Source organism: Pistacia vera, unplaced genomic scaffold (assembly GCF_008641045.1).
Source record: "Pistacia vera cultivar Batoury unplaced genomic scaffold, PisVer_v2 Contig861, whole genome shotgun sequence".
Classification (NCBI taxonomy): domain Eukaryota; kingdom Viridiplantae; phylum Streptophyta; class Magnoliopsida; order Sapindales; family Anacardiaceae; genus Pistacia; species Pistacia vera.
This window is the reverse complement of record NW_022196736.1, coordinates 110,526-132,669: the sequence shown is the minus strand read 5'-3', so window position 1 is coordinate 132,669 and position 22,144 is coordinate 110,526. Positions and strand designations below refer to the sequence as shown.

The following is a 22,144-nucleotide window of genomic DNA, read 5'->3' as shown; positions in this document are numbered from 1 at the left end:
AAGAATACCTTCGGTCCTTTGTTCATCATTGGAAAATTGAGGAGGACACGATTCGGAACCATCAACGATTCCAATGAGACCATAGCTCCGAAATAGAGGAACCAATTAAGCATGCCAGGCAAGGAAGTTAGGTCCATCAAGTTTGATGGAGATAACTTGAGCTGGAAGATGAAATGCAGCGGAAGAGGATGAAGGATTAGCAACCATAGGATTGATTATAGCGTTAGCTATAGTAAAGTTTGATACCATGAAATAAACCAAAACTGTTTTGGAAAAACTTACCAGATACAGAGTATATGCGTATATTTATACCAGAGTAATTACATTCAGATGAGATCAAAACCTCAGAAAATCTAAGGTTGTTACAAGAGATAAACATAGATTACAAACATTCAAATCTAAGGTTGTTACAAGAGATGAACATATATTACAAACATTCAAATATAAGATAGATGAAATGTAGCTCACTGGTTTAACGGAAACGCAACTCACTGACTTTGCTATGAGTTTTCTTGAATATTTGAATGATCATCATCGTTATCACTAACATTCGCTCGCAAATTGGCAGGAAGATAGTAGATAGCCAGTTTGTCATGAAGGAAACAAAATCTATTAGCTGTATGCCCTTTGGTGAAAATATCTGCAGTCTGAATAGAAGTCGAAATATGCTCCAAAATGATGTCTTGGTGTGCAACTTTCTCACGCACAAAATGGTAGTCCACCTCGATATGCTTAGAACGTGCATGAAAAATAGGATTGGAGGGAAGTGCAAGGGCACTAATGTTATCGCACCAGATAATAGGAGGTGAATCAAGAGAAATTTGCAGTTCACATAACAGCATACGCAGCCAATACAGTTTAGTTGTAACTAGAGCCAGACATCTATATTCGACCTCAGTGCTTGATTTAAACTGGTTGTTTCTATCAATTTAGCTTAGGGTTTGCGAATAAGCAAAAATGGAGAGAAAAAGTGTTTGAATTTGCTTTACTGATAAACTGATTTCAGTGATACTGTGAAGAGTAAACTTTACTCTTTTATACAAAAACCGAAATGTAAGAGAAGATCAAAGTGCTGCGTTTTACAACTGTTTTTATTATAAAGCAGAAACGACACCGTTCGCAGAATTACATTTTCCTCCTGCTACTTGGCTCTTTTGCACTTTCATCCTTTGACCAACATCCCCTCTTAAACTGGACACTCTGTTTCTGCTGCTTCAGCAGTGTTTCACCATCTTTTCTTAGCATTTCTTTTCAACTCATTGGTTCTTTGACCAACATCCCCTTTGAAACTAAACCTCTTTCTTGTTTAACTACCTTTGTGCTCCTTTAATTCCTCCAGTTAACAAGTGCTCAACTTTTTCAAATAATCAAAAAATCTTTCAACACCTCAAAAAACAACAACTCAAAAAATAGCAACTCATTTTCTTCTGCATTTTTTTTGCAGCTTCAGCAACTCAAAAAACAACTCATTTTCTTCTGCATTTTTGTTGCAGCTTCAGCAATTCATAATTCCTCCAACTGACTCAACTTCTTCAAATAATCAACAACTCATTTTCTTCTGCTTTTTTTTTTTTTTTTTTTTTTTGCAGCTTCAGCAACTCAAAAAACAACAACTCATTTTCTTCTGCATTTTTGTTGCAGCTTCAGTAAATCAAACTTCACAAACAGCATCATCTCATCAACCAAGCTTAACAATCAACAACCAAATCTCATCAACCAAGCTTAACAATCAACAACCAAACATGACAAGCAACTTCATCACATCAAACTTCAAATCAGCATCACCTCAACAACCAAGCTTAACAAGTCAGTAATCAAACATGATAATTAACTTAAACAACATCTCGTTTTCAATTCATCATTTGCAGTTTCAGCTTCACAACTTAACATTTCTTAGCTTAATCATTTGAGGTTCAAGACTATCAAACACAGCTTATACACTGTATTACTTAGCTCAGCCATCTGCATTTCTCCATTTTAACAACTCTCTGCTGCAACTTTTGGCAATACTACAATCTGCCACAACTGTTGCAACACTCACCACAAATTTTGGTCAACACATACCACAAAAAAAAAAAAAAAAAAAAAAAACTACAAACTGCAGTTTTATCAGTTAGGAGTCAGTATGTAGCACAGGGAACTGCAATCACATTCAGCTTCTGTCTCAACTCAGAAAATTGAATAGCAGACAATGCTTTTGTCAAGACATCTGCAATCTGCAATTTCGATGGTACATATTGAACTGTCAGATTCTTGGCAAGAACTTGCTCCTTAATGTAGTAAGCATCTATTTCTATATGCTTTGTTTTGGCATGGAAGACAGGATTTGAAGCTAAGGCTCTGGCACTTGTATTGTCGCACCAAATTATAGGTTTTGAGGGCAATTGAAGGCTGAGTTTAGTGAACATACTTTGAAGCCATGCAACCTCTGTGGCAGTTTGTGCTAAGGCCCTGTATTCAGCTTCAGTGGATGATAATGCAACAACTTTTTGCTTCCTGGAGCTCCACTGAATTAGATTAGGTCCAAGATAGACACAATATCCACTAGTCGACCTTCTATCTTCAACATTACTACCCCAATTTGCATCAGCACATCATTCAATATTCAGGGAACTTGCTGGTTTAACTAAAGCCCATAGTGCAGTGTTCCTTTAACATATCGCAGAATGCGTTTACATGCTTGCCATTGTAACTCAGTTGGGGCTTGTAGAAACTGACTAAGACGATTAACTATAAAGCTAATATCTGGTCTTGTTAATGTGAGATACTGCAAAGCTCTAATTGTGCTGCGATATAAAGTAGGGTTGTCAAACAGGTCACTATCATCACTCCTCAGTCTAGTACCAACAGCCATTGGTGTAGAGCATGAGTGGGCATCCATCATTCGGGTTCTAACAAGCAAATTTGAGGCATATTTGGACTGCCTGAGATGTATACCAACTGCTGTCCTGACTGCTTCTAGACCTAAAAAATACTTGAGTGATCCTAGAGTTTTCAAAGCAAATTGCTCATTTAACTCTCTCAACAACTGAGTAATGTAGGTTGCATCAGAACCAGTTATTAAAATATCATCTACATAAACAAGAACATAGATTAGTCTTGATGATTTTTTAAGAACAAATAAACTGGAATCTGAAATTGAGTTTTGAAAACCCTTGTCTTGAAGAGCAGCATTGAGTTTATTAAACTAGGACCTAGGGGCCTATTTAAGACCATATAAAGCCTTGTTCAACTTACACACATGTGAAGGATGAGCAGCTGATTCAAAACCTCTTGGTTGCTGCATAAACACTAACTCACTCAAAGTGCCATTAAGGAATGCATTGTTCACATCAATTTGTTGAACATCGCATGCATTGGTTACTGCTAGAGTGAGAACTATTCGGATGGTAGATGGTTTTATAACTGGACTAAATGTTTCGAAATAGTCCAATCCAGGAGTTTGTTGAAACCCCTTAGCCACTAGTCTGGCTTTATACTTCTGCAGAGTACCCTTAGCATTCAATTTTGTTCTGAAAACCCATTGGTTACCCACAATATTCATGTCTACAGTAGGAGCAATAAGGGTCCAGGTGTTGTTCCTGATTAAAGCATCAAATTATGCCTGCATAGCCTCTTTCCAAACTGCAGATTTTAATGCTTCAACAACTGTCACAGGTTCTGATTCTATAGGTGATTGACTGGTTGTAAGATAAACAGCAGGATCCAAGAAGTCAAAGGGTACATTTTCATGACCAGCAACAACTTTGGATCTTGTGATCATAGGGTGAGAATTCAGTGGAATAGAAGGTTGAACACTAGGGAACTATGAAGTAGTAAGGTCAACCTCAAGTTGACAATGTGGTAGAGTACTGGATGGTGAACAAGGTAGGATGGACTGAGATTGAGCAGTCTATAAATCTGTATGAGGACTGCCAGAGTGTGTTTTTGAAAGTGGATTTAAATCTGGAAGCTTACAACTATATGCAGGATCACAAGCTGGTGTAGTAGAATCTAAATCAACCTCAATATGAAAATTTGGCAAATTATTTGAGGAGGAAATAACAGGTAAAGAAGATACCAGATTATGACTGTTTGAGTTAGATGGGAAAGATTCTGATCTATCTTTAGTAACCTCATGTGAATTTATCAAAGGGTTATGACTAGAATTATCAGCAATTTTAGAGATACTAGGTAATGATGAATCAGATAAGTTTGAAGAGAGTTTACCTGCTACTGTAGAGTTAGTACCAACTGCTGGATTGTTAAGAACAGTCTGAGAACCAGTTACTACTTGGGGATCAGAAGCTGCTGAAAAAGGGTTATGTTGGAAGATTATATATGGCAGTGGTGAAGTATTATTAGAACAAGCATTGGTGGAATTGGCTGAAGGGTCAAAATTGGATTGAACAGAAGATTTATCAAACTCTTGAGAATAAGGAAATTCATTTTCATTAAATTTGACACTTGTAACTACTGCTGAAAACTAGTACAATGCATGCATAATAACAATATAAAATTGGGCCCCGAAATTTTCTTTTCATTATAAATCATATGTCTTTTATACACAAAGAGTACTGTTTACAAAAGATTCATTTTTAAAAGACAAAACAGGGGAAACAGTGTAGCTATTCTCTTCGCTTGCCGACGCCCCTCCGACTGCATCATCACCTAGATCCTGCATCCACAAAGGAAAATAACGGGGTGAGCACAAAATAATGCTTAGTAAGTAAAACCCTCTATCTGTATGTCCCCGTATGTACAACTCTTAATTCTTTCCTTTTTCTAATGCTGTTTCTAATAACATCATGGCCTTATCTTACCGGAGGTACGGCCGGATGGCGTTCACACAGCACCATCTCACTCTCGATGGCTATCGGGTGGAATTCACATAGTACCAACCCGTTCTTAGTGACTACCGAATGGGGATCACAAAGCACCTACTCGGTTTTCTTAACTATCGGGTGGAGACCACCTAGCACCTACCCGCTTCTCATGAATTTTGGGTAACGATCACCAAGCATTAACCCGTCTCTAGTCACTATTGGGTGATGGTCACAAAGCATCAACCCTCTTCTACTAAATGTTGGATGATGATCACAAAGCATCAATCCACTTATCTAACAACTAACAGGGTGGTGGTCACAAAGCATCCACCCGTTTCTACTACTCATCGGGTGACGATCACAAAGCATCGACCCATCTCTAAGGGCTATTCGGGTGGTGATCACAAAGCATCAACCCGATTCCCATAACTATCGGGTGATGATCACAAAGCATCAACCCAACTATACTACTCTTCTAATTCACTCTATTCCTTCTAATTCACTCTATTCTAACATTCTTCAAATTCTCTCTACCCTTAAGGTAGTTGTACCCACCAAGCTCTCTACTCAAAGGGTAATTACATACACAATTTTCCTACACTTTCTTAGGTCACTTTCTAATGCACAATTAGTGCTATGGATGTTTTCATCACTACCAATGCACTTATGAAATGCAAACATGCAATGTTGCAAGAATTAAGGTTCATTACTCATCCTCAAACTTCTATTAGGCATTTCATCAAACAACTCAAGTGCACTATAAAACTCTACTATAGCAATGATTCAAATCTTTCTCTAACCATCCAATGGGGAAAAACCCCTTCACATAACCATAAAACCTGTCAAAGAAAGCACTTCCAAAAAGGGATCCATACACCCCTTCATTCCATCTCAAACTACCTTTCCAACCCAACACTCATTTCTATATTTTGCAAGGTATTAACATTCCCAAAGCATAGAAATCTCTATTTAAACTTCCATACATGGCATATCACATGTATATCACATACATCATTTCTACAAAACCCTAATCAAGAGAATTCTTAAATCTCAACTTGGGTTGGGATTTACTTACTTTGTTATGGAGAGACTTCACCAACTCTTCCTTTCACTTGTTTTGCTTGACTTTTTCTCTACTCTTAACCAAAAGAACAAAAACCCTCAAACTTCAATATGAACCAAAACTCACAAATCACACAACTTAAGTAGGAATCCTTACCTTAGGAAGCCTTAGGTTGCTTTTCTACCCCAAATCACTTCAAAAACCCCTTGGAATACCTTGATCAAAAGAAAAGAGAAGTTGAGAGGAGCAAAGATAGGGAGTTGCGTTTTTGGAGAAGAAGAATGAGGGGTTTTCCAATTCTAATTCCTTTTAATGAAATATATACACACTCATTCGCATTTTGCCCTTATTCTTCTTTGGGAATTCCATCTATATCCTTTGATTCATTACAAACTCATCCCCTTAACAACATATTCTCTATGAAAAATCCTTACAATTAACTCCCCACTTTTCCTACTAATTAGGGGTAGAATGGTCAAATTGTCCTTAGGGAAGAAAATATCTAAAACTTAACCAACATTTTAATCGGCCTGTCGCCGCGGCGAAGAAACTTCTGTCGCCGCGGCGAAACTGTCCAGCAGCTTCCCCGTGGCTTCAACACCTCTTCGCCACGGCAAAGATTCTTCTTCGCCCCGGCGAAGACTAAAACACTAAACTTCTTCTATTTTCAACCAATTTCAGGGCAAACATTCAACATAACATTCAATCAAACAATATTACCAAAACCAACTCAAATAAGAGCGAAAAAAGAAACAACAAATACGTACCTCAAGTGGGGCGTTACAACACTAGGGGTAATAAAAATTTTTCCATCAGCTCTTAAACACTTATAACCTTTGTGAAGTAAACTATACCCTACAAATAAACATTTTGAGGAATGAAAATCAAACTTGTGACTATGAAAATTCCTAAGAAAAGGGAAACAAGAACAGCCAAAAACTTTAAGACTTTCATACATAGGATATTTATGAAATAGCATGAAATATGGAGTGTTATTATTTAAGACAGCAGTGGGCAGTCGGTTAATGAGAAAGGCTGCTGTTTCAAAAGCTAGCCACTAGTATTTTAAAGGCATAGAGGCATGAGCTAATAAGGTAAGTCCTGTTTCAATAATGTGCCTATGTTTCCTTCTCACTACGGCCATTTTGTTGATGAACATAGGCACAAGAGTACCTAGTTTGAATACCATTTTCAGTCAGGTAAGGAAGTAAAACTTTGTACTCACCTCCTTGATCTGACTGGAGACACTTTAGTTTTGTTCCAAACTGCCTCTCAGCAAGGTGATGGAATTTGATAAAGGTGGATTTAACTTCAGCTTTTGTTCTAAGGGGAAACAGCCATGTGAAGCGACTGAAATCATCTAGGAATTGCACATAATACCTAAATCCTTCTACTGAGGTGACTGGTGCAGGACCCCACACATCACTATGAATTAGAGCTAAGGGTTCTGTAGCATGAGATTGAGACAAGGGAAAACTATTTTGATGTAACTTTCCTAGCTGACAAGCATCACAGAAATTAGACACTTTGATAGGCAGACTTTGGTTTTCAGTAAGAGAAACAGATTTGGGAAGTGTTGATAAGATTTTATGCAATTTAGTTGAGTTGGGATGACCCAATCTTTTATGCCAAATCATGTGTTGATGTGAGTGTTTGTCAACAGTCAAGCAATTTGCTATGGAAACAGTAGTGTAAAAAATTTCAACAGACAATTGTTCATGAACAGGGCAATTAACAGCAGATAATTGTTCACTAACAAGACAATAAGTAGACAATTTTTCATTAACATAGCAGTTTGCAGTATTATTTTCACTCATTGACGCAGTAACAGTATTATTCTCAACCATTGAAGCAGTAGGCTCAAACAAGAATTCATCATTATGTATTTCATTAGTAGTAACAGTAGGACAAACATTAGGTTCAACAGAAATACATTTTGACTCATTTCTAGAACAAAAACCATTACATTGTACTTCAGAAACAGAACCTTTATTATAGCTAACATTCGAAACTACATCAGAGTTTTTATTGACTTTTCCAACTAACTCTAGATGTTGGTTGTTGGTCACAGGTTTATGGAAGCATTGAGAGGAGTCTTTGGTTGAAGGACTCATAAAATGTGCAGTGGCTGCCAGGTTTGGTGACGTATAAGCGGTAGTCAGATCACATTGATAAGAAGAGACACATGGTTTGAACAGGTCAGTGGTGTTTGTTGGAATTTCCAGTTGATAAAGTCCTTCTTTAAGACCCCCTTGTAGTAACATGGCCTTGGTTGACTTGTCCTTAATAACACAAGAGTTAGCATCAAACTCAACAACAACATTATTATCCCTTGTAAACTTAGAAATACTCAGCAGATTTTTTGTGATTTTAGGAACACACAGTATGTTTTTAAGATAAAGACACTTAGAATGAAGATTACTAGGAATAAATGAGTGACCAGTATGGGAAATGAGAAGGTACTCACCATTGCCAACCTGAAGCTTATCCTCACCTTCATAGTTCTTACTAATGCTCAACTGAGATAGGTTGCAAGTGACATGATCTGTTGCCCCGGAGTCCATATACCATGCTGCATCAATTGGAGTGGTGACAGAGGCCTGTGAATTATTGTACAGTGTTGTGCAGTTCTAAGCTGGAAAAGCATTGCTTCTAGGATTCCCCAATGAGATACCACCAGTATGAACCAGATTTGCTTGACTATTGGCTCCCATCTGGTGACTAGGAACTCCAAATGATGCTGAAGAACTGACATTATTCTTAGGATTGCCAGTGTACTGTGACTGCTGTGGAGTATAATGTTGTTGCTAGGATTGATTGTACTGTGACTGCTATGGGTTATAATGCAGGTGCTGTGTTTGAAATGTACTATCAGGATGCTGCTGTGAGGTACCAATAGGAGAATATTGTACTGGTTCAGTAGGATAAGTGTTGAAGTGGTGTTGTGGTACTGGATCTGTAAATGAGTGGCTAGGAAAGTTTCCATTGCCAATAAGGCCTTGTTGAATTTGAGGTGAGCCTGACTCCTTACCCAATAAGGCCTTGCTGAATGGGAGGATTACCCCCTCTTATAACCCAATAAGCTTGAACGTGTCTAGTCAATGTGGGACTCCAACACTCCCCCTCACGGTCAAGCCCTTATGTTGGGTCATGCCTGTTATTAGAGGTAGTTGCTGGCTCTAACTCCTTACCCGCTAGTCAAGCGCTCAGCTCAACTAAACCTGGGCTCTGATACCATGTTAATTTAGCTTAGGGTTTGCGAATAAGCAAAAATGGAGAGAAAAAGTGTTTGAATTTGCTTCACTAATAAACTGATTTCAGTGATACATTGAAGAGTAAACTTTACTCTTTTATACAAAAACCGAAATGTAAGAGAAGATCAAAGTGTTTCGTTTTACAACTGTTTTTATTATAAAGCAGAAACGACACCGTTTGCAGAATTACATTTTCCTCCTGCTACTTGGCTCTTTTGCACTTTCGTCCTTTGACCAACAGTTTCTTCGCCGACCATGAGATATGATTGGGACCAACAAAAATGCCATAGCCACAAGTTGAACGTCTATCATCGGGATCACCGGCCTAATCCGAGTCGCAATGTGTTAATGGAAAAAAACCAGGTCTATAAAAGAGGCCAAAGTCCAGAGTATTTTTCGAGTAACATAAGACACATTTGGCTGAAGTCCAATGAGCTGTAGTTGGTGCTTGCATATGTTGGCAAAGTTGATTCATGGAGTAGGCGATATCTGGGCAAGTGAGAGCTACATATTGTAAGGCACCAACTGTGTGATGATATTCTGAAGGATCAAGTAGGGGGTCTCCATCAAATTTGGATAGCTTAATACCCGAAACACATGGGGCACGATAAGGATGTATGCCAATGAGATTGACACAATCCAAGAGATCAATAATATATTTTGCCTGCCAAAGATGTTAACCGAAAGAATCAGGAGTAGCTTCAATACCCAAGAAGTATGATAACTACCCAAGGTTCTTCATGGTAAAGTCCAGTTAAGATTAGAGATCAGTTCATCAATAAATGACTGAACATTAGATGTCACGAGAATGTCGTCCATGTAAACTAGCAGCAAGGCATGTGTAGAGTCACGGTGATAAGTGAACAGAGAGGGATCAACTTGAGAGCTTACAAATCTAAGAGATAAAAGGGTAGTGGATAAGCGATTAAACCAAGCCCGAGGAGCTTGTTTTAATCCATAAATAGATTTATGCAACTTACACACAAACTGTGGATTGGTAGGATCTTCAAAACCTTTAGGTTGAACCATATAAACTTCCTCATCCAAAATTCCATGAAAGAAAGCGTTAGACACATCTAGTTGCCGAATGTCCCAATTAAACGAGACAGCAAGGGAGAGTACCATGCGAATTGTGGAAGGTTTAATAATTGAGCTGAATGTGTCAAAGAAATCAATACCACTACGCTGGAGATAACCAACTGTAACTAGTCGTGCTTTGAGTCTTTCAATACTTCCATCTGGTCTGCGTTTGGATTTAAAAACCCACTTACTCGGAACAACATTTTTGCCGAGTGGATGAAAACATAAAGTCCAGGTTTGATTCTTCAACAAAGCTTGGAATTCAGACTCTATAGCTAAATGCCATTCAGGTATAGTAGTAGCTTGAGCATAGGAACGAGGCTTGGAAATAATCACACTTGCATGCAAAACTCGAAGGGGGTGACATGTTGAGTAATAGAGATGAAAATCAGGGTATGTGCGGGGCTTAAGATGACCATTTTGTGATCTAGTGACAACGTGAAAGGAAAGGGCTGAACTGGTAGGAGTAGTAGGTGTGGGCTCAAAGATACTGTTCGAAGAAGAGGGAATAGGAAAGGCAATGTCTGGTGGAGTGTCTAGTGGAATGAAGAAGTCATGGTCAGTAGGAATTATAGGAGTAGTGTAGGATGGTGAAATTGAAGTGGAAGGAGAAGATAAGGGAAATATGTGTGAAGGTGGAATAGGAAGTAAGGGTGGAGAATTACCTGTTGAGGGAACTCTGCTGCCAGAGTCCATGATAGGAGATTGTACACGAGCAGGGAACCCTCATCAAAGATCACATTTATGGAAATATACACACGTCGGGAGGAAGGATCATAGCACCGAAATCCCTTTTGATTAGAACAATAACCAATGAAAATGCATGGTGTGCTATGGTAAGAGAGTTTATTAGACATCTAAGGTCGAAGACATGGAAAACATTGACACCCAAAGGAACGAAAATAGCTAAAATCTGGAGGAAGATGAAATAGACATTCAAAGGGTGAAGAAAAATTGAGAACTTTAGTGGGCAACTAATTAATGATAAAAATGGAAGTTAAGAAAGCATCTACCCAAAATTTCTTAGGTAAGCCAGATTGTGCAAGGAGAGTGAGTCCATTTCAACTATATGACGATGTTTCCTCTTGGCAAGACCGTTTTGTTGAGAGGTATGCAGACAAGAGAGCCGATGAAAGACCCCATTATTACTTAGAAATTGTTTAAAAATGGTGGAATAGTATTCGCCACCATTGTCACTTTGTAATTGCTTAATGGGATAACTAAATTGCTTTTCTACTAAAATTTTGAATTTGACAAATGTAGCATAAACATCAGATTTATGAGAAATGGGATATAGCCAACAAAAGCGAGTAAAGTCATCAATAAAAATAACATAGTAGAGACAACCACTCAAAGATGGAGTGGAAGTGGACTAGACATCGGAATGAATTAACTCTAGAGGAGCAGTTGACTCTTGTGAGGAATAAAAAAATGGCAACTACTTAGACTTACCTAGTTGACACGACACACAAATAGACTTTTTATTGAATGAATCACTAACAGGTAGAGAATAATTATGAAGAACATTATGCAAAGTAGATGATGAAGGATGTCCTAAACAACAATGCCAAGTAGCTATAGATAGGGATGTATACGAGCCAAGCCGAGCCGAGTCGAGCCAAGTATCTCGGTACTCAAGCTCGGCTCGTGATGAACAGTACCGAGCTCGAGCTCGAGATCAATTGAGCTTCAATATTTGTATTCGAGCTCGAGCTCGGTACTGTGAAGGTGTACTCGAGCTCAAGCTCGAGCTCGCTTAATCGAGCTCAAACGAACGAGCTCAGTATTAAAATATTGTATTTTCTCTTTCTCCCTTCATTTTCTCTTTCTTTACCTATCAGGCTATCACCTTTTTTTTTTTTTTTTTCCTCTTTCTCCCCTCATTTCCTCTTTCTTCTTTTCACCTATCACCTCATCTTTTTGTCTCTCTTTCTCCCCGTCCTCTTCTCTTTTTGCCTTATTCCCTTCTATTTTCTTACTTCTTCAAATCTTCTCCTTCATCTTTTTTTCTTTTCTTTCTCTCCATTCTCTTATCTTTCTTCTTTACTTCTTCCATATTCTCTTCCCCATTCTCACCTCCCCTTCTCTTTCTTCTTCTGCTCCTTCAGATTTTCTCCTTCATTATTTTTCTTTCACATTCTAAGCTTGAATGGAACCGAGGATGAATGAAGGTGAAAGAGAAGATGAATGAAGTTGGATTTTTGAAGCCGAAAGAAAAAATCCCAAATAGGTTTTGAGTTTTTGTTTGAGCTTTGAAAACGGGTTTATCATTTTTGTCTGTGAATGGGTCATGGGTGTTGTTTATAATTTTGACAACTTAAAAATAAAACTTTTGAAATCTTGCAAATTGGCCCCCAAAGCTCGTTTAAGCTTGCGAGCTCGACTAGCCGAGCTCAACTTAGATCAAACTCGGCTTGTTACTGTTCACGAGCTGATCAAGCTCGAGCTCGACTCGACTGGTTTAGAGTCGAACCCGAGCTTACGACGAACTGAGCTCGAGTAGCTCACGAGCTACTCGGCTCGTGTCTCATCCCTAGCTGTAGAGGCCTTGACCCCAACAGTCATGGACAAAGCATGAAATTTAGATTATGACAGCTTGGAGAAAGCATGAAGTTTAGATGATGACAACTGTTGTTGGTTGATCGTGTACAATCCTCTATCACTGGGCCCCTTTATGAGCGTGTCCCCTGTCTTGAGGTCCTTCACAAAAAAAATTGGAACCAGTAAGTTCAAATAATACATTATTATCCTTACAAAATTTATTAATGGAAAGAAGATGGGTAGAGGCTTGAGGGCAATAAACAACGTCGTTTAAGGCAAGAGTAGAGGAAGAAGTTTTAATAGTGGCATTGCTAGTATGTGAGATTATCAAACCTGGCCCATTACCTACGCCCACGGTATCAGTGCCTTCATAAGGCTGAGAAGTTGCCAAATTAGCTGCATCAAAAGTAGCATGAATATTCGCACCATTATCAGCGTACCATTGATACTGATTAAGGTAGGTGGTATTGGCCTCAGCAACCATAGCAGCTAATTTAGTTGGAGGATGACGTCCCTGGAAAGAATAATTCATGCCATTAAAGCAATCCACTGCCTGATGTCCCTCTCGTTTGCAGATTTGACATGGAGAACGAGAGCGACACACAGAAGGAGTAGGTGGAGCTAAAGAAGGGGACGAAAAGTGAGGTAGGGGCTGCCGAAATGGCAAAGAGGTGGTCCCTAAGCCTTTAGATGCTCCCGTGAAGCAAGACTTCTTATTGTTGTTGTTGTTGTTGTTGCGAGATCCTAGCTTAGACCCAGGTTTGTGAGAGTAGAGAGCAAATGAGCCTGCTTCGGGCTGAATAGATTGATTATGAAATTTTTGCATTAGATCATAATTCAGCAACTCTGCATGAAAATCCGAAAATGGCATAGATTTCTCCTTAGCAAGGAGCATATACAGTGTGACAAAAGAATGAAAGGAAGAGTTGAGGCCATTGAGAATAGAGAAAATTAAATCTGAATCATCAATGGGTTTCCCAACAGCAGCTAATTCATCAGCAAGAGACTTAACTTCATCCAAGAAACTTTGGCAAGACATAGAGCCTTGTTGTAAAGATTGTAACTTTCTCTTGATAAGAGAAATACGAGAGGTTGAGGGCACCGCAAAACGTGCACCAAGGGCTTGCCAAGCAAGTTGAGAAGTCTCAAGGCCATAAATAATGGAAACCACCACTAGAGACATGGGAGAAACAATCCAGCCAAGTACCGTTTGGTCTTTATACTGCCAAACCACATAAATAGAGTTAAGAATACCTTCGGTCCTTTGTTCATCATTGGAAAATTGAGGAGGACACGATTCGGAACCATCAACGATTCCAATGAGACCATAGCTCCGAAATAGAGGAACCAATTAAGCATGCCAGGCAAGGAAGTTAGGTCCATCAAGTTTGATGGAGATAACTTGAGCTGGAAGATGAAATGCAGCGGAAGAGGATGAAGGATTAGCAACCATAGGATTGATTATAGCGTTAGCTATAGCAAAGTTTGATACCATGAAACAAACCAAAACTGTTTTGGAAAAACTTACCAGATACAGAGTATATGCGTATATTTATACCAGAGTAATTACATTCAGATGAGATCAAAACCTCAGAAAATCTAAGGTTGTTACAAGAGATAAACATAGATTACAAACATTCAAATCTAAGGTTGTTACAAGAGATAAACATATATTACAAACATTCAAATATAAGATAGATGAAATGCAGCTCACTGGTTTAACGGAAATGCAACTCATTGACTTGGCTTTGAGTTTTCTTGAATATTTGAATGATCATCTTTGTTATCTCTAACATCAACTAATCTCTGAGAACAATTAAACACTCTGCAAGCCCAAAGGACTAAGTAAACTATAATGTTATTGTGGTAGATTATTTCAAGGTTTGAACTTAGTAAATTAATTAATTAAGCAAATCTTCTTGACTGCCAGACCAATCCATTGGGGTTTTCTTACAATATTTTCTTATAAAACTGATGTTATCATTGCACCCATTCACCATAAATGACAACATAGCAAAGTTGGACAAAGGAGTGCCCATGATACAATTTTCAAACTTCAAGGGTTTATTTGATAAAAGTGCAAAAATTATCATCCAAAAAAAAAATTTTTAAATTTTAAGGGAACTCTATGCTATTATCCCAAATAACATACGTACTAATATTAATGTGGCTGTGCACATAAAAACGTGGTTTTCTGCCGACCACCACCTTTACTTTGAGAACATTAATATTATGGTTACGTGCATTAATGTTCGATATGTTATTAATTTGAAATTGAATTGAACCCTAATTACAGAAAATGTATTTATTTGATTTACTAGCTAGCATGGCTATGGAGATATGATTCTTGACAACAATGTTCAGTAAATGCATTATGAAAACCATTAGTCAAGTATAGTGAATTTAATCAAGGTTAAAGTACAAGAAAATTGAATAATTAATATCAATTGAATGGTTAATTTATTTGAATATAACCTACTGGATATTAATTATATATCTATAATATTATTCATGATCTAAACAGGGTCTTGCAGTTTGACTAATTGAGAGAATGAAACTTGAACCTTTATCTCAGCTATAATTTGTTTATTATCATTGTTAATTTAGAGAGTAAATATAAAAATTTGTGAAATAATATCTGAAGCTGACATCATGCATGAGAAATATGTAGTGACCACCAGATAATTGTGAACCACGCAGATGGTGGCTCGGGTCCACTCTCAAATGGGATCAAAGTGAGAAATATGTAGCGCCCACCAGATAATTGTGAACCACGCAGACGGTGGCTCGGCTCCACTCCGAAATGGGATCAATCTAGCTCTCTAAATCGAGATTAAAAAAAATTCCCCCAGGAGGTTTGAGTTAATTAGAAATACCCCTAGAGAATTCTTGAAGTGAAAAATCCACCGAGTCCCTTTTTTTTACCTAAAAGATTAAAATACCCTAAATTATTACTTTTAAGTTTCTTATTAAATTTATTAGATTATGTGTTTTTATTGAATTTGCATGTGCTTAGTTTGATTTTTGTGTTTTAAATGAGATTTTAAAAATAATAATGGATTTTATGTATGAATTTATTAAAAAGTGAAAAAAAAAATTTATTTATTTTGGGTTAGCTTACGTGTATCTCAACTAATCTTCAGAATCTATTGAATACCCTACAAGCTCTATGTTTTAGATAAATTATAAATATGATAGACGTCCTAAGGTAGTTTGAACCTAGAAAGTCAATAAAGGGAGCAAAACTTCTTGATAATAATTTTTTAACAAAAAGTAAATAATAAAATAAAATCATTTATTTTTTTACAAATTCCTATATGAAATACATTACCATCTTTTAAGGAGGTGTTTGTTTGAGTTTATAAATTGATCAAGCTGACTTATTTGTTTATAACTTTTTTGAGGTTTCTAGTACAAAAAAAAAAAAAAAAAAAAAAAAAAAAGTTAGAAGGAATCTACCTTTCTCTTTGGGGGGGGGGGGGGGGGGGGGGGGGGGGGGGGGGGGGGGGGGGAGGTGGGGGAAGTGCGTATAAAGCTACTTTAACCAAATATAGTACCATATTATCCCTATTTAATTTTAAAATTTCACTATATAACCTTATTTATTATTTGATAAAATAATGTAGTATCCCATTTTAATAATAAAATGTACTTATAAATTATATTTTACTAAACGCGTCAACTACTTATCAGTCATTTATAAGTACTTTAACCAAACACATAATTACTTAAATTTCAAATGCTTATAAGCATAGATTACCTTATAAGCATTAGCTACTTATAAGTTAATTTACATAAGCTCGGTCAAACAGGCTCTAAGTCTCATATTCAAACACATATCAAATTATACATGTGAAAATTTAATTAAAAAAAAAAAAAAAGAGGTTATACATCAAGTTTAAATAAAAAGCATATGATAAGAGTATTTTAGTCTTTTTGGTGAAGAATTGGGTGGATTTGTCACTGTCAGAATTCTCTAAATGTATTATACTTAAACCTAATGGGTGATTTAGATCTCTTTGTAAATCTGAAATGAAACTCGCAATTGCGTGCTAATTGAGACAACCCATTTTGGACGCCTTCAACCTTCACCTCCCATAACTAATGGAACAGCTAGCCGTCCTTTTCTTTTACATCACATAACTATTTCACTCGTTGAATCTCTACTCCACCAATTTGAGTTCTTTTTATTTAGGTCATGTTTGGTCTCTGGCTTGGAGTGAAATGGGAATAACTATCAGGAATAGAAATGAATGGAATGGAAATATTAAGAAAAAATGGATCGGGATCACATTACTAGTAATGAATCGGAATCTCATTTTATTAATATTTCAAATACTGATTATTTCAAAAAATAATTATGAAATTATAAAACAGATAAATTTTAAATTAATTTTCTTAGCAGTAAAATGAGAAATAAGAATTTGAATGGGGATAAAGTGGATATTTTCACACCCCAGTACCAGTAATGGATTTGGGAATGCCACTCCACCCATTTCTAAGGAATGGAATTTTCATTCCTTATGCTAATATAAAAAAAAAAAAAAAAAAAAAAAACGATTGGGAATCATATTCACATTCTCTTGACCATTCACCCAAAGTAAACAATGCCTTATTTATTTGGTTTTGGCTCAATAAGTTAGTGAAATTTAAAACCGAACAAATGTGCTAAGAATGTGAAAATAACATAACCCCAAGGGATTGACATGGCGATCAAGGAGTTTTGCTCCCTTCTTTGAATTCCTGGGTTCAAACCTTTAGGTCACTTACAATAATAATATTGTAAATTACCTAGTCTTTTGGGCTTATAGAGTGTTCATGGACCTTGGGAATTAGTTGAGGTACGTGCAAGTTGATTCGGACACCTTGGTTACTAATATGTGCTCAATAGATCTTGGGAATTAGTTGAGATATGTACAAGCTGACCCGAACACCTCAGTTACTAATATGTGTTCAGTGGACGTTGGGAATTAGTTGAGGTATGCACAAACTGATCTGGTATACATATATATATATATATATATAATGCCCACTTTGAGGTACGTAACTTATATATGCTTATTGGCCTTTAGTGTTGTTTGTTTACCCTTAGTTAGGCTTGTATGCTTTTAATATTGCTTGTTTGTCCTAAGTTTTGGTGAAGGATTGGTGAAGTTGGGATTTGCAGACTTCGCCGCGACGAAGAAGAAAGTTCACCGCAGCGACGTATGCTCTAAAATTTTTCGCCAAGGCGAAGAAAAATCTTCTCCGGGGCTAAAAGCTGGTTGAAATTCTTGAGAAGTTTCTAGAGAAAATTTCCTTAGGGGCAAAGTAACCATTCTACCCCTAATTAGTAGTAAAAGTGGGGAGTGAAAAGTAAAGAAATTTTATAGAGAATGCATTAGAGATAGGGGTGTATTTGCAATGAACTAAAGGGCAAAGATGGAATTTTCAAGAAAGTGTAAAGGCAAAATTGGAAAGAATGCATATTAGTATGAGATATTAAGGGTTTAGTCACACAACCCCTCCAATTCTCTACATCCCACATGCCACATGCCATTTCCACTCTCCAATTCTCTCATCTCTTCATCAAATTTCAAAGGAAGATTAGAGGCCTTTTGGTTGGATTTTAGTATAGATTTGATCCTAAGCATCCAAAGGGTTTTAGAGAAAGAACAAGTTTAGCAAAGAAGAGAGATTCTAGTGGAATTACTCAAGCACAAGGTAAGTAAATTGATAATCCGAGAATTATACTAGTTTATTTAAGCTTTTAGGCCGGATTTTAGATAATTCTTAGTTTATTTTTGCCTGAATTGCTACTTAATTCCTTACATTTCGTGTTTCAGGTTAAAATGGACATTTTGAGCGAATAAAGATAGATTTGGAGTTTCTGGACTCAGAAGCAAGCGGAGGACAATTTTGTAATTTTAGAATTCTTCAGGAAGTTTTGCCGCGGCGAAATAAGCCAGTCATGCACCAGATTCAGTTCCTTTGTCGCCGCGGCGAGATTCCTTCTTCGCCGCAGCAAAGTTTGCACTTTCTAGTTTTTGTAAAACGCACAGTTTTGTTTTTAGGCTAAGTTTTAGGATTTTGGGCGAGGTATAAAAGAAATACTTAGTCTTTTTGTTGGGGGCGTTCGTGGAGAGATAGACAGTAGTTTTTACATTTTCTTAGATTTACTTTTGAGTGATTTTGGATTAAACAAAGTGTGAAGATTCGAGGTGAAACCAGTCGATTCATCAATTGGGGAGATTCTTTTCCTTTTCTCTTGTGTCCATGATGTTGAACTTGGAATTTTTCGTTACTTTTAATTGTTTTATTGATTTAGCCATGAACTAACCTATTTTGGGTTAGGGTTTTGATGTAGTTCGGATTCTAATGGGTTAGAGAGTTGATGATTATTAATTTCATATGATTTTGCTTTGATTGTGTGATTATTTTGTATTTATTGTTTTTATGTGATGAACATGGTGAGATTGAGAGATAATTCATGTTAAGCTTCTTCGGTAATCACCATTGTATTATTGGATGCTAGAGATAGATTCAAGAACCAATGAAATCAATCTAGGATTCTTGTGCTTAATGAGCTTAGATTTATTAACTTTCAATTTGTTGGGTGCGGAAGGTTAATAGGGAAGAGTAGGAAAACATAGCCTGAGAAGGTATGTTGGACACCTTAGAGAGTTCGATTTACAATCAATGCATGTGACTATGATTTTAGTTTAATTCTTTAGGTTTAACCCATAGAGTCCGAATGAAGTCAAAACCCTACCCGTTTGTTTGAATTGATTTTATCCCCTTTTAAATCTTGCTTTCATAGTTTAATTTTATTTAAGTAAAATTTTGTTTTAGTTATAGTTTAAATTGCTCCCTTTAATCCAAATGAATTCGATTGCCTCAACTTGAAAACGGTAGAAAACTTAGTGTTTAGCAACAATCCTCGTGGGAACGATACTCACTCATCACTCTATTATTTGTGCGACTAGTATACTTGCTACATTTGCATGTTGTAGGAAACACGCATCAAGTTTTTGGCGCCGTTGCCGGGTATTGAGTTTTAAGTTAACATTGAGTTTTTCTATAGTTAGCTAGATTGAAGTTTTAATTTTTGTTTTCAATTTTCAGTTGGTTTGTGATCTCACTTTCTTTCGTTTTGTTTTGTGCAGTTTATGCGAAGAGCGAGACATTAGCCAGCAGTTCCTGTTGATCTTGAGATTGAGAGAACCGCCAGACGACTTAACAAAGAGAGAAGAGAAAGAGAGGACATAGTGATTGAAATATAAGAAATAGCTGTTGAAATGGCAGAACCAGAAAACAGGACACTAAGGGAATTTTCAGTTCCCATGATTAATGGCAGTGGTTCGAGCATTACGAGACTAGCGGTCTAAGCCAACACATTTGAGATAAAGCCGGCAATCATCCAGATGATCCAGCAGTCGGTAAGGTTTAATGGTGATTTGAAGGAAGATCTGAATTAGCATATTGTGAACTTCTTGGAAATTTGTGACACCTTCAAGTCGAACGGAGTGTCAAATGACGCCATTAGGTTAAGGTTATTCCCATTCTTATTGGGGGATAAAGCAAAGGGGTAGTTAATGGCACTGCCATCAGGGGACTATCACAACTTGGAATGATCTAGCATAGAAGTTCCTGACCAAGTTCTTCCTTCCAGCAAAATCAGCAAAACTGAGAAATGATATCACATCATTTCTACAAGATGAATCCGAGTCATTGTATGAGGCTTGGGAGAGGTACAAGGAATTGATGAGGAAATGTCCACACCATGGGTTGCTAGTTTGGCTTCAAGTCCAAACTTTCTACAATGGATTGATGGGTAACGTGCAAACCATGGTGGATGCATCATCAGGAGGAGCCTTGTAGAATAAGACACCAGAGGAGGCTTATGAGTTTCTTGAGGTTTTGGCAAGCAATAACTATCAAAGACCAAATGAGAGAGCAATATCAAGAAAATCTACGGGTCTTCATGAAGTTGATGCCTTCACAGCCATCTCAGCCGAACTCACGGCACTTCAAAAACAGTTGGGAAGTATCCACCTAAACTCTATTCAAGCACCTCAACTAACTTGTGATTTTTGTACAGGAAAACAAGTGAGCAGTGAGTGTCAAGTGGGGAACACATTTGCTTCGTCATCTTCATCATCGGACCAAGTGAACTACTTGGCAGGAAATCAGAGGCAACCAAACAACCTGTATTCTAACACATATAATCCGGGGTGGAGAAATCATCCAAATCTGGCTTGGGGTAATCAGAACCAGCAAAACAATCAATGGAACCAAAGGACATTGCCAAATAACCAACTAGGGTGAATAATCAACCAAGAGATCCAAGAGTGACAGAGTTAGAGGACATGTTTGAGAAATTCATGCAGGAGACCATGAGTTTTATGAATGAGACGAGGACGAATTTCAGAAATCAAGGGGCGTCCATTCGAAATCTTGAGGTACAGATGGGCCAGTTGGCCGAGAAGCTAAATGAGAGACCGCAGGGTTCCTTACCAAGCAACATAGTGACTAACCCACATGAGCAAGCAAATGCCATAATTTTGAGGAGTGGGACAGTTTTGGAAGAAGTTGAACAGGCTGGAAAGGAAGAATCTGAAAAGGAAATTGATGAAGAGATTGTAGTTGATGAGAAACCAAGCGGTTTGGAGGAAGAGAACAAGCAGAAGGAAGAAAGGCAAAAGAAGAAGGAGAAATTGCCATTCCCCGAGATACCACCAGAGTTGGCACATCACACTCCACCCGTGCCTTTTCCTCAGAGACTGAAGAAAAAGAATCAGGATAAGCAGTTTTCAAATTTTATTGAAATTTTTAAAAAATTGCATATTAACATTCCTTTTGCAGATGCATTGCAACAGATGCCGAGCTATGCGAAGTTCCTTAAGGAAATCCTATCGAACAAAAGGAAGTTAGAAGATGAGGAAACGGTGATGCTTATGGAGGAGTGTAGTGCCATTCTCCAGAAGAAGTTACCTCTGAAGCTCAAAGATCCAGGGAGTTTTACTATTCCTTGCACTATAGGAGATATCACCTTTGATCGTGTTCTATGTGATTTAGGTGCTAGTATTAATTTAATACCCTTTTCTGTTTTCAAAAGATTGGGAATTGGTGAAGTGAAGCCAACAACCATGTCGTTGCAACTAGCAGATAGGTCCATAAAACATCTGAGGGGGATAGTGGAAGATGTGTTGGTGAAGGTGGATAAGATAATTTTTCCGGCAGATTTTGTTGTGTTGGACATGGAAGAGGATAAGGAAATTCCTCTTATTTTGGGCGACCATTCTTGGCCACGAGGAGAGCCCTAATAGATGTGCAAGAAGGAAAGTTACTGTTGAGAGTTCAAGATGAAACAGTAACTTTCAATGTCTTTGAGGCTATGAAGTTTCCATCTGAATCGGATT

General features: G+C 37.5%; 1 protein-coding gene and 1 non-coding gene across 2 annotated transcripts; both read right to left on the bottom strand.

The window, feature by feature from the left end:
* Positions 1 to 3,892: 3,892 nt before the first annotated feature.
* Positions 3,893 to 8,432, bottom strand: LOC116118873. The gene is made up of 2 exons (XM_031404831.1): positions 7,094 to 8,432; positions 3,893 to 4,458 (listed from the first exon to the last, which is right to left on the bottom strand). The coding sequence occupies exons 1-2, from the start codon at positions 8,430 to 8,432 to the stop codon at positions 3,893 to 3,895; spliced, it is 1,905 nt and encodes a 634-aa protein (XP_031260691.1).
* An 11,973-nt stretch (positions 8,433 to 20,405) lies between these two features.
* Positions 20,406 to 20,512, bottom strand: LOC116118886. Its single transcript, XR_004126237.1, has one exon. It is a non-coding gene; the product is annotated as a small nucleolar RNA R71 (small nucleolar RNA).
* Between the last annotated feature and the right edge of the window lie 1,632 nt (positions 20,513 to 22,144).

Excerpts from the sequence above, each read along its gene's own strand:
- LOC116118873 (XM_031404831.1), bottom strand. The coding sequence starts at position 8,432 with ATGGACTCCGGGGCAACAGATCATGTCACTTGCAACCTATCTCAGTTG. Across the intron at positions 4,459-7,093 it reads TCTCCAGTCAGATCAAGGAG|CAGTAGTTACAAGTGTCAAA; the intron begins GTGAGTACAAAG and ends ACTAGTTTTCAG.